The 13902-nt window shown below is 50.0% G+C and overlaps 1 protein-coding gene across 3 annotated transcripts in view; it reads left to right on the plus strand.

Annotated features, from left to right (window-relative positions):
- Positions 1-2120: 2120 nt before the first annotated feature.
- HAUS6 (HAUS augmin like complex subunit 6) overlaps positions 2121-13902 on the plus strand; it is a 407393-nt gene continuing 395611 nt past the window's right edge. The window contains exon 1 of one of the 3 annotated variants that reach the window (XM_086961463.1): positions 2121-2561. In XM_086961463.1, coding sequence (XP_086817589.1) covers positions 2449-2561 — 113 coding nt within the window. In that variant the 5' untranslated portion in view covers positions 2121-2448. The remainder of the gene's footprint in view (positions 2562-13902) is intronic. The other 2 variants (XM_086961465.1, XM_086961464.1) reach the window with 2 other exon arrangements.

Here is a 13902-nt window from a genome sequence, read left to right on the forward strand (position 1 = left end):
CCCAAGAGGAACCTACGCTCTGCCAACCTCGCCCTGGCAGAAGTCCCCTGCATCCGCAGAAACAGAACCGGCTGGAGAGCTTTCTCCTACATCGCAGCCAAAACCTGGAACGAGCTCCCTTTGAACATTAGATGCTCTCCGACTCTGCACACGTTCAGGAAAGACCTCAAGACCTGGCTTTTCGACTGATTTGGAGCCGCTGCCCCGCCTCCCCCCTCCGAGCACCTTGAGACCCTCACGGGTGAGTAGCGCGCTTTATAAACCCCTGATTGATTGATTGAAAATATTCTCTTCCAAATGTTGCATGTAAGACACCTCTTCATATTCAACATATTCCTTGTAGGCATCTCCCTCCTCAGAAAAGTATGCCATTGTGGTAATGGAAGGGTAAAGGAAGTTCAGTGGGAGAGTATGCCCAGGGATGATGTGGGCCTTAACTGTCACAACCCTAAAGCTTCAAGCCAGGTAAAATAACATGTAGAACTGTACCCAGACTAATAAAGGTATGAGTGTGGAGGGAGCCACTCAAACTCTTCAAGAGCAGTGCCCATGACCATTTATTCGTCCCACCAGGCATTCCACGGATTGGGAAATAGCCTGTTCAGTGTAGCCGGACTGTAATTAGCTCCGATCGGCTGCCCATGCATGCGAGAACTGGGTAGAACTGAGAATAGGGCGTGCCCTGAAAGTGTGATGCGCGTCTGTCCCGCTCCCCCTCCACACATATGTATGAGAGCCAACAAGCCTAGTTTACACGTGTAAGCATGGCTCCTGTGTGGAAAATGCTGACAAGCGAAGAGCCTAAGCGCATATAAGTAACACATGAACAGTAAATAAATCGTAAAATATAAGTACACTTTACTCGCTGCTGCAGCAGCAAAGAAAGAGGATGGACTTTGGTGTCACTGTGATATATACCTTATGGGCTGACCTGTGATTGGTGAAGATAAGGAGTGGAAAAGCCTCCTGAGTTACGTAGTTTAAAGTTTTCATTAGCTGCTGTGATGCTTTAGTAAAGAAAGAGAAGCATAATCTGACTCCTCCGTTCCTGATATAGAATCCCCATCATTGCTTCCACCCTCCCCTCCCGCCACAAAAAACACAATGACAAAGCCGAAAGGTCTCACCTACATGACCCATTGGCTTCGTCAATGTTTTAGCCATGTTGCACAGCAGCCCGGCTGCTGTATTTATAGCATAGATGTGTTTTATTTTTTATTTGGTATGACGCAGGCCGCGCCTACTGGTTTTTTTAATGGATGAAAGGTCAAGAGGTAGCTACACCCTTGTTTTGCACACCATTCCTCCCTTCGAGATCCCCCCCCCCCCCCCCCCATCCGTAATAAAATAAAATAGCTCTAGGTGTGACATAGCTCTTTAACAACTAAGATCTTCTCAGGCTGCCCTCCTGTGTACCCCCTCCTTTAAGAAAACAAGAGCAGGAGGTAGAACCTTCCAGGTACAAAGTGCACGTCTCTGGAATAAACGTTCTCTCTCCTTTAGAACCAACACAAATCTGCTGAGTTTCAAGAAGGACTTTAAAACGTGTCCCCTACCCCAAGAAAGAGTTAAATGCAAGAAAAGACAACGCATTCCTAATAGATGATTTACTCCTCTTCTCTTTGATAATCTACCTGCGCCAAGATGCCCGTTGGGTGATAGCCGCGCTTTACAAATTCAAAATAATAATAATATTAATTAAAGGAGAAAAAACATTCAGCTGTTGTGCACAGCAGCCATACTGTGCAACATGGCTAAAACTCTGACAAAGGGATTTGCTCGCACAACGGTGGCATTTGGCTTTGCCAAAGGTAATTTGACTTTGTTATTGCTCCTTTATAAAAACTAAACCTGAAACACGAATAACAGAAACCTACGGTTTTTTCATAAAATTCCAAAGCTCCCAGTCCTATCGGGGACTAATACAGCCTTCATGGCCGACTAACTTATCCTCCTCTCACTGTTGCAAATTAGCATTCTAGCTTCTCTATGCCACTACTATTGACCGTCTACGGCGACAGGTCTAGACGTCGAGGATTGGCCCTGCCACCTTTTGAGGACACCTTCAGATTGGTGGGGAGAAGCCTTTTTGCGTGCGCTTTATTTTGACGTCACTGGATTTGGAGCGCTGCTATTGGCCGCGATATTTGGGCGGTTTGAATGCCAATGGCGGCCCTTTCGGAAGTTCAGGAAAAGTGATAGGAGGGGCGGCTGCAGCTTGTATTCGTTGTCGTGGAGTGACAGCAGGAATCCGGCGAAACAAAGACAGCGTCGCCCTACTATCACTGAGCTTGCATGACCCGCAAGGCGGGACTTTGATTCCCAGCTGGAAGTAGTGCCAGTTCCTAACACTAACCTCCCCTCTGACTCCCTTGTTGCTTTCCCCGTGATGGGCCTGCGCTGCACTGGACCCGCAGCTCCGCATGGGCTTTGACCCCAGAACTCAGGATGAGTTGGAGCGGAGCCCAGCCATGGCACAGCCGGTACCTGTGGCTGCAGCTTCAAGCTTTGGGCTTTCAGGATGCGCCTCCACCCGCCGGAAAGACGCTGAACCTGGGAGTGTAAGTGCGAAATAAAGCTCGCTGGGGTCTTGGGGTAATGTATGAAAAAAAGGGTTTGAAGCACAGTTTAAGAAGTAGGGGCATGGAGGATGTAGAGGGGACACCGCGTCACTGACTCCCCACCTCACTTGCCTGTTTCTTGCATCTGTTTTCCTCGAGTTGAACTTTTCCGAGCCGAAGCTCTGCTTTTATTGCGACTCCATCTCTCCTAAGTATACGTATTTACGCTTTCTGTATAGGAGTCTCGTGTATTATTCATTTACATGTTGTGATCCCCCCCCCCCACCGAGTCGGTTTGGGAAGCTCCTATGAAAGAAGGGTGACCAGACATCCCAGATTTGCAAAGACAGTACCGGTTTTCCACCAGCAGTCCCGACAGATTTTGGCTCATGTCCCGATTTTTAGAGGGAGTCGATTTCTACAATACATCTTCTGTGATTCTATGTTGATGAGAACTGCCATTCCGTGGATGAAAGACTGTAGTCCTTCTAATTTTCCAAAATGTCCCGGTTTTTGATTCTCACGATCTGGTCACCCTACTTACTCACTACGCATCTTTACCATGGCCACTTCTCTAACGCTACTGCTTTTTCGCTCTCCCAGCGTATGCAACCTGCCCAAAATCCGTGAACACCAACCGATTACTACGCCGCCCTTTTGTGAAATCGCATTAATTAACTCGCACCAATGCTGGTATAGAGTTATTTGACAGTTGAGCACCAAGGGTCCAGCTCCTGGTACTATACTCGCCACTCCAGACTACTATTGAATTTCCGGCTCCGCTGCGTGTCAGTGGGTTGTTTTAGGATTATCTAGACTTGCACAATGGAACCTGTTGAAACTTGCGGATGTGGTAAACGAATATGATCGTCAAACCCCACGTCTGGTTGGCACCTAAACGTAAGATTTTACATGACCCCGTTCACGGGTCTAAAGTTTTACTTTAATTACGAATTTATGTTGCTTTAACTGGAAGTTTTTCTGAGAGCCTGGCTACCCAGTAAAGTTTCCTTATACTGACCTGCACCAAAAGCGGAGTAGGATTGAATAGAAGAAAATAGCAAATCCTTGAGCTGTTTTACAGTAAAATACCATTATAGGTAAGGGGAAAACCCGTTACAAATTTGGGGACCTGGGTAGCATACGATATAGAAACACAGTGGTCCTCAAACCAAAGATTCACAATATCTGAATTAATCACAGATTCTGAATTTCATGTGAAAACAACTACATTTAAAAAGAAAAAGAGATGTGCAAGAGAGTAAACTTCATATATATCGACTTTTTATTTTCACAAATGTTTTTTTTCTTAAAACTTATCTTTTCTACATTCAGTGGTTGCTGCGATAGTGAGTAAGGGAAATAGAGAACGTGCAAGAAAAAGTAGTGCTAGAATTGAAATAAGTGAGGAAAAAATATTTCCGACAGTGAAGGGTAGAGAGCAAAATTAGAATTATTTTATTATGATTGATCTTAAAGTATCAATCTAATTGTCCTGTCCCAAAACGCTATTTTACATGGTCTATCTACAATACAATCACAGATTGTATTCATCTGTGGCACGCAATAGTAGTACAATTGGGAGCAAAATAAAGGGGTCCAGGCTCTTGAAATGTTGTCGGTTTTTCGACTCGACTTGTGGCATGTAAGGTGTTTTTGGCCTTGCCTGCGAGTCTTCCTCAGGACGAGAAGGGTAGGGGGCGGGGCTGTGGTAGGGGGCAACCAACCCCTGGTACAAAGTACTGTGATCTAATGAGAAAGGGAATACTATCAAGACATGGTTCATGGTAGATAGCCCTAGTTAAAAACATGCACATCTAAAAGGAAAATTCTCATTCTAACCCGCTCTCAGTGATGTGCGGGTAGATGCCTAAGTTCTGGGCTCATGAATATATATATATAAGGGCGGAGGCCCATCCAGGGTCAGTCCGCTGTAGTCAATTAATTGACATAAGTTCTGGAAAGACAATAGTCACATTGTGAGCTATTGATATCAAATACTACAACAAATATACAATACATTCACCATATTAAAAGCACCCGCTTTATCGTGTATTGCCGCTAGTTTTATGATTATCATGAGGTTACATATTTCAATGGTAAAGGCTCCGTGACTCCAATTGTCAGTGTTTATGAGGAAAAGGAGTCAGATCAAACCTAAGCAAAACCAGTCGGCGTGAAAGAGAACGTCCGATTTTGGTTAGAGGCTCCGTGGCTCAATTGACCGGTATCTATCAAGAAAATGCCGGCACGAAAGGCAACGTCAGATGGTGGCGTCTGCCTACTACCCTGTAACTATGCCCGATGGAAGGGAGGGATTAGATCGGCTCACCTGATACTCTCAGCGTGTCCGAGGCAAAGACAGCGCTGAGCCGGCGGTGTCTGTTTTGTCGCGTATTAAGACCTCACACGTAGCTCGTCAGACATCGGAAGGGAGGAAAGACTACCGTAATTGCCGTACGGCAGCGGCGTCTTCAAAATTAAAACACGAGCTGCAGAGGGATGTTGTTATTCCCAGTGCTCAGTGATTATTTGGATGTTAACGGCCGATTAATGTGGCGCCTGTAATTAATTGGGCATGTTACCTGAAATGTAAACAAACCTATTAACTTGCAGTACAATCAAACAAATGTATTTACAATTCAAAGGCTTACATGTAAGACATTGCCACATACAAAACATAATATACACACTTAATTACAAGAAACAATATACAGCTAAATTGAAAATGACAATAGTTTTTTCATAGTCATATAGATGTACCATTGTTGAAATCAGAAACGGTGCATATTTTCAGATAAAAGGATGAAAAAGCCCTTTCGTTATGGGTACAAACAACAATCCATATAAAGAATTTAGTAATGGCTCAGTATAGATATCTGTCTCCCTATCTCCTCTGTCTCGTTAAGTCCCCTGGCTACAGTGTCAAGGAGATGTATCCATCTGCTCTCTCTGATATTGAGAGTATTGGCAAAGTCTCCTCCTCTTGGGTTAGGTGTTACTTTTTCAATCACCCACCATTTTAGACTTTCTGGATCATGGTCAAATCTAGTGAAATGGTCCACTAGTGGGGCTCCTTGGACCCTTCACCGAATGCGGCTACAATGTTGGAGGATTCTACTTTTCACCCTTTGTATTGTTTGTCCTACATACATGAAATTACAAGGGCACGTGATAGCATAAATCACACCATTGGTGTTACAGTTACTTTGATCTTTCATGCAGTGGGTAAAGCCATTGTGGGTAAATTCCTTACACTCCTTGGTCATTTTGCATGCCCTACATTGTCCACATTTTCGGTGACCCTTAATGGGAGGAAGGCCCCAGAGGGTATTTATTTGCGGTGTAGTGGTATATGAAGCAATGATTTTAACCACATGCTCTCTTATGTTCTTAGCCTTTTTAAAGGCATGCAGGGGTGGTGGTGGTAAACCCCCTACATCTTCCTGGACCAAGTGCCAATGGCGATTGATGGCTTTTTTTAATGGCGTTACTTTTAGTAGAAAAAGTAGTAACGCAAACCAGACACTCTTTTTCATCCTGTTGTTTAAACTTTGGCACAAGGAGGCTTTCCCTAGGGTTAAACCATGCACGTTTATGTGCCCTCTTGAGAAGCCTGTTCGGATACCCTCTGGCCTTCAACCGATTCATAAGGTCACACGATTCTTCAAAGAAATCTTCCTTCTTAGCACAATTCCTACGCAATCTCAGGAACTGTCCAAAGGGCAGGTTGTCCCTGAGATTGCGCGGGTGATGACTAGTATATCTAAGTAAGGTGTTCCTATCACTAGATTTCCTATACAAGCTGGTATATAATTTTTCATGTTCCTCATTAATGGTTATGTCTAGGAAGTTGATACTGGAGATGTTAAATTCCATGGTGAATTGAATATCGGGTGATCGTGTATTAAGCCAAGAGAGAAAAGTTTTCAACTGGTCCTCATTACCATTCCAGATAATGAGGACGTCGTCGATATATCGACGCCAGAGTTCTATGTTGTCCCTGTATGGATTGTTATCACATAGGACAAGGGTCTGTTCATACTCATCCATAAACAGTATCGCTAAGTTAGGGGCAAAGCTTGACCCCATTGCCACGCCCTTAGTCTGGAGGTCGTATGTTCCCTGGAAGATAAAGAAATTTCTGGTCATGGCAATGTCCAGCAATTCAATAAGAAATTCTGTAGGCACCTGGTGTGGTCTAGGGCGTTTATTCAGTACATCATACATGCATTTCAAAGCCTGTTCTTGCGGAATGTTGGTATACAACGCTGAAATGTCCATAGTGGCCAAGAGGTTGGTATTGGGGTTATATGGTCGTTCGTCAATCAACTGAATAGTATGCATAGTGTCCCTCAAATACGTAGCCGTGTTCTCCGCCAGGGGCCTGAGGAACATGTCTATGTATTTGCAGAGGGGCTCAATTAAAGAGCCACAAACTGATATAATAGGTCTGCCTGGTGGATTTTGTATACGTTTATGAATTTTTTTTTTTCACAACAAGTTTATTGATAAAGATGAGCATATGAGTTAGAGTGGCATCCCACAATCAGGACGATACCACCAGACATTTTCGTTACAATTACAATATAAGTCTGATCGTTTATGCAAGGAACCAATGTAATCAAGGATACAAGGAAACAGTAACCCCACCTCTATCTTTTCAGTTATCTACCCACCCAACTCCCAGAGCCCTCCCTGGAACCCGCCCTAATCCCATGCATGTGTGTACGAACTGCGTTGACGTAAGCACTTGACGTGTCTAGTATGTGTGTGGGAGTGGGTTTCGCCGGTTCACATGGGGCTAAAGGTCCTCCTCTTGTTCCGCCGGGGGGTCTAGTGTCAAGCCTCTGTAATCCGCCCACCTCTTCCAAATTTTAAAATGTTTACGAGGGCATCCTCGTGCCTCAAAGATTGGTCTCTCTAGACCCATACAGAAGTCCATACCAGCCTTCCATGCAGTCAGGGGGGGGGCCTCACGTCCTTCCACGCTCGGGCCATGTCTCTTTTGGCTACCACCAGCCCCAGGAGGAGTAGGTGTCTCTTATAGATATTACCTCCAACCCCTTCCAGGATGTGCAATAGACCCAGACGGTGGGTACGGGGAAGGGTCCAGCCCAGCACCTCCGACAGGCAGCCCCATACACCCCTCCAGAAGCCAACCAGTTTGGAGCACGACCATACTGTGTGGAGCAACGTACCCACCTCTGTCCCACATCGCAGACACTCCGGGGACCCAATCAGGCCCGCCTTCCACAGTCGCTCTCGGGTATAGTAGGCCCTATGAAGAATCTTGAACTGTATGAGCCGAAACCGTATCGCTATAGCCGCACCCCTCGGGGATTCTAAGGCCTCCCGCCAAACATCCTCATCCAACGGACCGATCTCTACCTCCCAGGTCGCCTTTAGCGGAAGAAGGGTGGAAGAGCAATGGGTGACCATAGTCTGGTAAATGCGTGATACCTTCTTGTCCCCAAGGTCGCCCATGAAGACCTTTGCTTCGATTGGGCTGAATTCAGGGAGTGAGTCCAGGTTGGTTACACTGGGCGTCAGCGCATGCCGGAATTGTAGATAGCGAAAAAATTGAGATTGGGGCATATCGAATTCGGTACTGAGGGCCTGAAAGCACTTGAGAGTCGTCCCGGACATCACATGACCTAGCTGCGAGATGCCTATAGTGTCCCAGCCATCAAAGCCTGATAATTTAGACAGTTCGGGTAGTAAACCGTTGCGCCATAGTGGCGTTTCCGCGGTCAGTCTGCCCCACCAGCCCATGCGACGCAAGGCCTGTCGCCATATCACAAAGACAAGTTTAGTGACCCTCGGCAGCGACCGACGTAGTCGGGGTGAGTATAAGATGGTGTGGAGCGAGTTGTCGCCCATCAATGCACGTTCCAGGGCGTAGGCTGGATCCCCACCGTCACCATACCACCATTCATTTAGAACAAGGAGATGAGCGGCTTGGTAGTATGACTGTATATCCCAGGTGGCCAACCCCCCACAGTATGTGGACAAAAAGCATGTGCGCAGCGCCACTCTGGCAGCACCTCCAGCCCAAAGGAAGCGGCCCAGCACGGAGTTAACCTGCCGAAACCACTGGGGCGGGATAGGATGCGGATGGTTCTGTAGTTGGTAGAGTAGGCGGGGAAGTGCAACCATCTTAAAAATAGCAGATCGGCCAAAGATCGATAGGGGCATTCGAGACCAAGTTTTGACATCCGTCTGGACCCGCTCCCAGACGGGCAGGAGATTACGTTCCCAAGCAGTATCCGCCGAGTTTGAGAGAAACACCCCGAGGTATTTTAGACCAGCAGTGGCCACTTGCAATTCCGAGGCCCAGGGATCCATCACCGTGCCTCCAGATAGTACCCATAGGGTGGATTTACGCAAATTTAGATATAAACCTGAAACCTCCCCAAACAGTTGCATGACCTCCAGGACACGTGGGCCGGAGCGCTGCAAATCGGTAAGGAAGAAGAGGACATCGTCCGCGTATAGCGCAATCTTATCTGTCAGGGTGGCATTCCACACAAAGCCCCGTATCAGCGCATCGCTGCGCACTCTGGCAGCCAGGGGTTCCATGGCCAAGGCAAATAGGGGGAAAGGGGGCATCCCTGTCTAGTCCCCCTGCCAATGCGGAATGTCTCCGACACCGCCCCAGCGACGCGCACCGAGGCTGTGATGTCCGTATAGAGTAGTTGGATATATGACCGGAAGGTTGGGCCTAGGTTGAGCCAAGATAGTAGTGTAAAGATGTACGACCAGCTAACCGAGTCGAAGGCCTTGTTGATGTCGGCCAACAATAATGCCGCCTGGTCCCCTAAGGCTCCAACAGCGTCTATCGCCGCCTGTGCCCGTCGGATATTATGTCGCGTCGCCCTGTGGGGCATGAAGCCTGCCTGATCCGAGTGGACCAGGTCTGTGATATATGGAGCCAGACGGTTTGCTAGGGCCTTGGCCAATATTTTGGCCTCGATATTGATGAGGGAAATGGGTCTATACGAGTCAGGGCTACCTGGGGGTCTACCAGGCTTCTGAAAGACCACTATTTCAGCATGGCGCCAGTCGGGGGGCAGCGCGCCCCGTGCTCGTGCCACCTCGAGAACTCGGCGATAGTGTGGCCCCAGCTGTACATGAAATTTAAAAAAAAATTCACACGGGTAGCCATTTGGACCAGGGGCCTTACCAGCATTGAGTTGCCCCAGAGCGTCTCCCAGCTCCTCCGCTGTGAGGGGCGCATCTAAGGCCTTCTTGGTCTCGTCCGACACTTGTATGGGCGGCAGTTCTGTGAGAAACCGGGTTAAGTCGCCCTCGGGCAATTGGTCGCATGAGGCGTATTGGGCCTTAAAGTACGTGGCGAAGCTCGCAGCCAACTCGTTAGGGTCAGTCAGGACCTCCCCATTATTGTCTGTGAGACCTGGTAACATGAGGGGTTGGAAGTTTTGTTGGCATAATCTATGGAGCATTGAGCACGACTTGTCCCCCCATTGATACACCCTACTTCTTGTGGCCAGCCACGCCTGTCTGGCTTCATCCATCAATAGGGATGCGTACGATTGCTGTGCCTGCAGAAGCAGCCGTAATCCGATCTCATCGCCACCCTCGCGGTGTTCCTGTTCTAGGGTCGCCACTCGCTCAGCCGCCTCCGCAGTCTGTTCCCGGCGCCGCCGACGGGCCTCCGAGCACCATGCGATATCTACTCCCCGTATGGTAGGTTTCATAGCCTCCCACACCACTTCTACGTCAGCCCCCTCTATCAAGTTCTCCCGCCAATAGTGGTCTATGGTTTCTCGCAAATGTTTAGTATATGCCGGTTGTAGTAGATGCCACGAGGACATCCTCCATCTGAACGGCTGCCGTTTTCGCCGGAGGTCCACTCTAACTGAAACGGGGGAGTGGTCGGATAGGCCCCTCGGCAAGATGTCAGCGCTCTTCACCCTACTCAAGCATTCTCGAGGTAGAAACACATAATCTAAGCGTGAGAATGACCCATGCACCGCTGAGACATAGGTAAACTCACGGGTTGCAGGGTGCATATGTCGCCAAGCATCCGCCCAGCCCCTCACTCATTGCATGCAATCTGGTGGGTGGAAGGGAAAGGGGGGGGTTCCAGTCACCTCCTGACGCCTCCGGCGATCCATACATACATCCATCACGTCATTCCAATCTCCCCCAATTACTGCCATTGACCCGGAGATGTCGCCCCACACTGCAAACAGCCTCTCAGCCAGGGCCCACTGCAGGGGGGGGGGGCGTATACACTCCCAAACACCACCGGTTCCGTGCCCACCATGCTTTTAACAAACAGGTAGCGACCCTGGGGATCCACCCATTGCTTCTCATGGACGTATGCTACCCTGCGGTGTATCAATATGGCCACTCCCCTGGATCCCCTGGAAAACCCCGCATGGAAAACCTGCTGATAACCAAACCTCTGCAGGCCCAGTGCCTTTGTGCCCATCATGTGGGTTTCTTGGAGCAATAACACATCTGCCGCTTCCTTTTTCCCCCATCGTAACACTGCCCCACGTTTAATTTTGTCTAGTAAACCCCTGACATTCCACGTAATCACCCGCATGGAGTCTTCAGCGAGTCGATTCAGCCATAGTCCATTAGAGTCCACCATGCGAGCCCCCCAGTCCAGCGCCACCCACCGCACGTCACACGGATCATCATTACGACACACACATGCATTGTACTATCTACCCCGGAAAAAAACACCAATCCCCTAGTCCCACAATCCCCAACAGTTCCCAATCCCAACTCAGCAGCCACAACCCTGACCGCCCATCCCCTTCCTCCCCCCACCCTATACCTCAATGAACTATGAAGTACCTGTCGCGGCATGGGTAGTCCCGAGACCAAAACAGAGGGCTCGGGCCCACCCATACCAATGGATCCCAACATCCCAAAAAGGAACAGCAAACTCACCCCCCCTCCCTCAGTGTCCCTCTCTCGAACGGGAGAGTGGTAGCCACTATCATGTAGTCCCCGAACCCCCACCCCACAACCCTATCCACGCTCAGGAGACATAAGCAGTAGCGTCCCAAGGCTGCGATATAACCAGTGTTACAGCGGGTCTCAGACGACCAGGTGCACCCATCCAGGATTCACAGCATTAACAGCAGAAGAGGGAGCCGAGGCCCCGGAATCGTCAGTGGTCCGTGCCAGATTGTTCTGAGTCCTCGGTTCTACCAGTGTCCTGTGTGCCATCGGCCGAGGCTGCGCGCTTTCGTGATTTGGAGCGTTTGTTCCGTCCGTGCCTTGACGTCCGGTCTCTTTGTGTCCGAGGCGAGCCCTCAGGGGAGCCCGGATTGAGCCCTGGTTGAGAATTCGGTCTGACCTGCATCGTTTCATCTGTCCATCTGAACAGGTCCTCTGGTGTATCAAAGAACAGTGTCCGTGATTGGAAGATCACCCTCAGGCGCGCCGGGTACAGCAGGGAATATTGTAGCTTAAGGCCTCTCAACTTTGCCTTGGCGGCCATGAAAGAATGGCGCTGCTGCTGGACGAGTTTGGTGTAGTCAGGGAAGACCAAGATCTTTTGATTTTCATAGAGGAGGGTTTCCTTATTTCTAGCTTCCCTCCAGTATGGCGTCCCTGTCGTGATAGTTCAACAGCCGAGCGATTACCGCCCTAGGTCGCTCGCCCTCAGGTGGTTTTTGCGTCAAGGCGCGGTGTGCTCTTTCAACAATGAAGCAGGCAGATAGCGACCCTGGGGGCATCCATGATTCCAGCCACTGTGTGGGTATTCACGTCTTCTTCCACCACAGAAACCCTAGATTCGGCTTCCGTGAATCGCGCCGCGGCGTTCCTCAGGTCCTGGCGCAACAGGGTCACATCTGCGCCAACTGCCCCTATTTTGGCATCCAGCATGTCCCTTGACTGGGTTATGGCCGCCATAAGGGCTGCATTGTATTGAATAACCTCCCGGTTGCATTACGAGCCTGTCAAACCGAATTAGCATTCCGAAAGTCCCTGAAAACACATCTCTTCCCCATATAATGCCCCATTGGTGCCTAGCCTCTAAGTTCCATGATTTATCAGCGCCGGGACGCCCCGTTGGGGCAGCTGTAGCGCTTTACAAAATACACAAATAAATAAATTGTCCGCCCCCCCTCCAGGCGGGCCCCCACCAGGCCCCGTGAATTTGTCGATCGTCACTTGCTTAGTGGAGCTGCTACCCCCCCGGTCATGATTGCAAGGTCGTTAGGGCCACCTGATAGTCACCGGCCCCCGGGAGGGGGGGAGAGTCTCTGACAAATCACTTCGGGATGACCCAGTGTTGGGTATAGTGCCGGGCGGACTTCAGCCCCTGCCCCCAAAAGCTGCCCCCCCAACCGCCGATGGTCAGGGCTCTCAGTGACCAGTATCGCTCCCCCAGATGGTGCGTGGGCCCACTGCGTCTCGCGCCGTGTCCCCTCTGGTCTGTGGGCCCGGGGGGGGGAGGGGGGGCCCGGGGAGGGCCTCTACTCACTGCTGCTGCCAGTCGGTCCGAAGATTCGCCTCGGCACGCCCACCGCCGATCAGGATCTCCAGGGCGTCCGTCCCCCTCCGACGCTGCCGGCCCCGGGCGGGCGTTGTGCTGCGAAGAACGAGGCCCCGGCTGTGCCCGGGCCACCAGGCTGCCTCAGCTGCTCCGGTCCACTCTCCGCGTCCACACCTCTTTCAGGCCCAGCCAGGCCCCAGGAGAAAAATCGCCAGCAGTCACTCGGCCTTGGGGCAAGCGGACGCAGCGGCCGTCCCCGGGCCCCGACGCACTCCACAGCTGCTCCAAAATCGAGGCCCCGGCTGCTCCACAGTCCACTAGGCCGCACCTCTCACCCCGCTGCCCAGCTCCGCTCGGGAGCGCGAGATCGTCACCGAACACACCGGATGGTCACTGGCGCACTCGGTAAGCTTAGCCCCGTTTTGGTTGCGGATCTCGGGCTCGGGGACCAGGGTAAGTCGTCGGATTAATGGCGGGCCGGCGGGAGCTCTAGCAGGCTGCGACCGCCATCACCGCTTGCGTAGCCACGCCCCCCCACGTTTATGAATTTTTGGCAGAGTATATATCGTGGGTGTTCTGGGGTGGCTGTTATTAAGGTAGTCATATTCATGTTTGGTGATGTAGCCATTATCTAAACCCTTCTGAGTGATATTCCTTATATTGTCACTGATTTCCCTTGTAGGGTCACCCCTGAGTTTTACATAGTTACCCTCAGTGTTGAGTTGTGATAAGATTTCATTTTTGTAGTCTCCTGTATTCTGGACTACAATTGCCCCGCCTTTATCGGCGGGTTTGATGACTATCTCCCTGTTACTCTCAAGGGTGCCTAATGCCAACTTTTCCGATTTGGAG

The sequence above is a fragment of the Lissotriton vulgaris genome, chromosome 3_1 (assembly GCF_964263255.1).
Source record: "Lissotriton vulgaris chromosome 3_1, aLisVul1.2, whole genome shotgun sequence".
Taxonomy (NCBI): Eukaryota; Metazoa; Chordata; class Amphibia; order Caudata; family Salamandridae; genus Lissotriton; species Lissotriton vulgaris.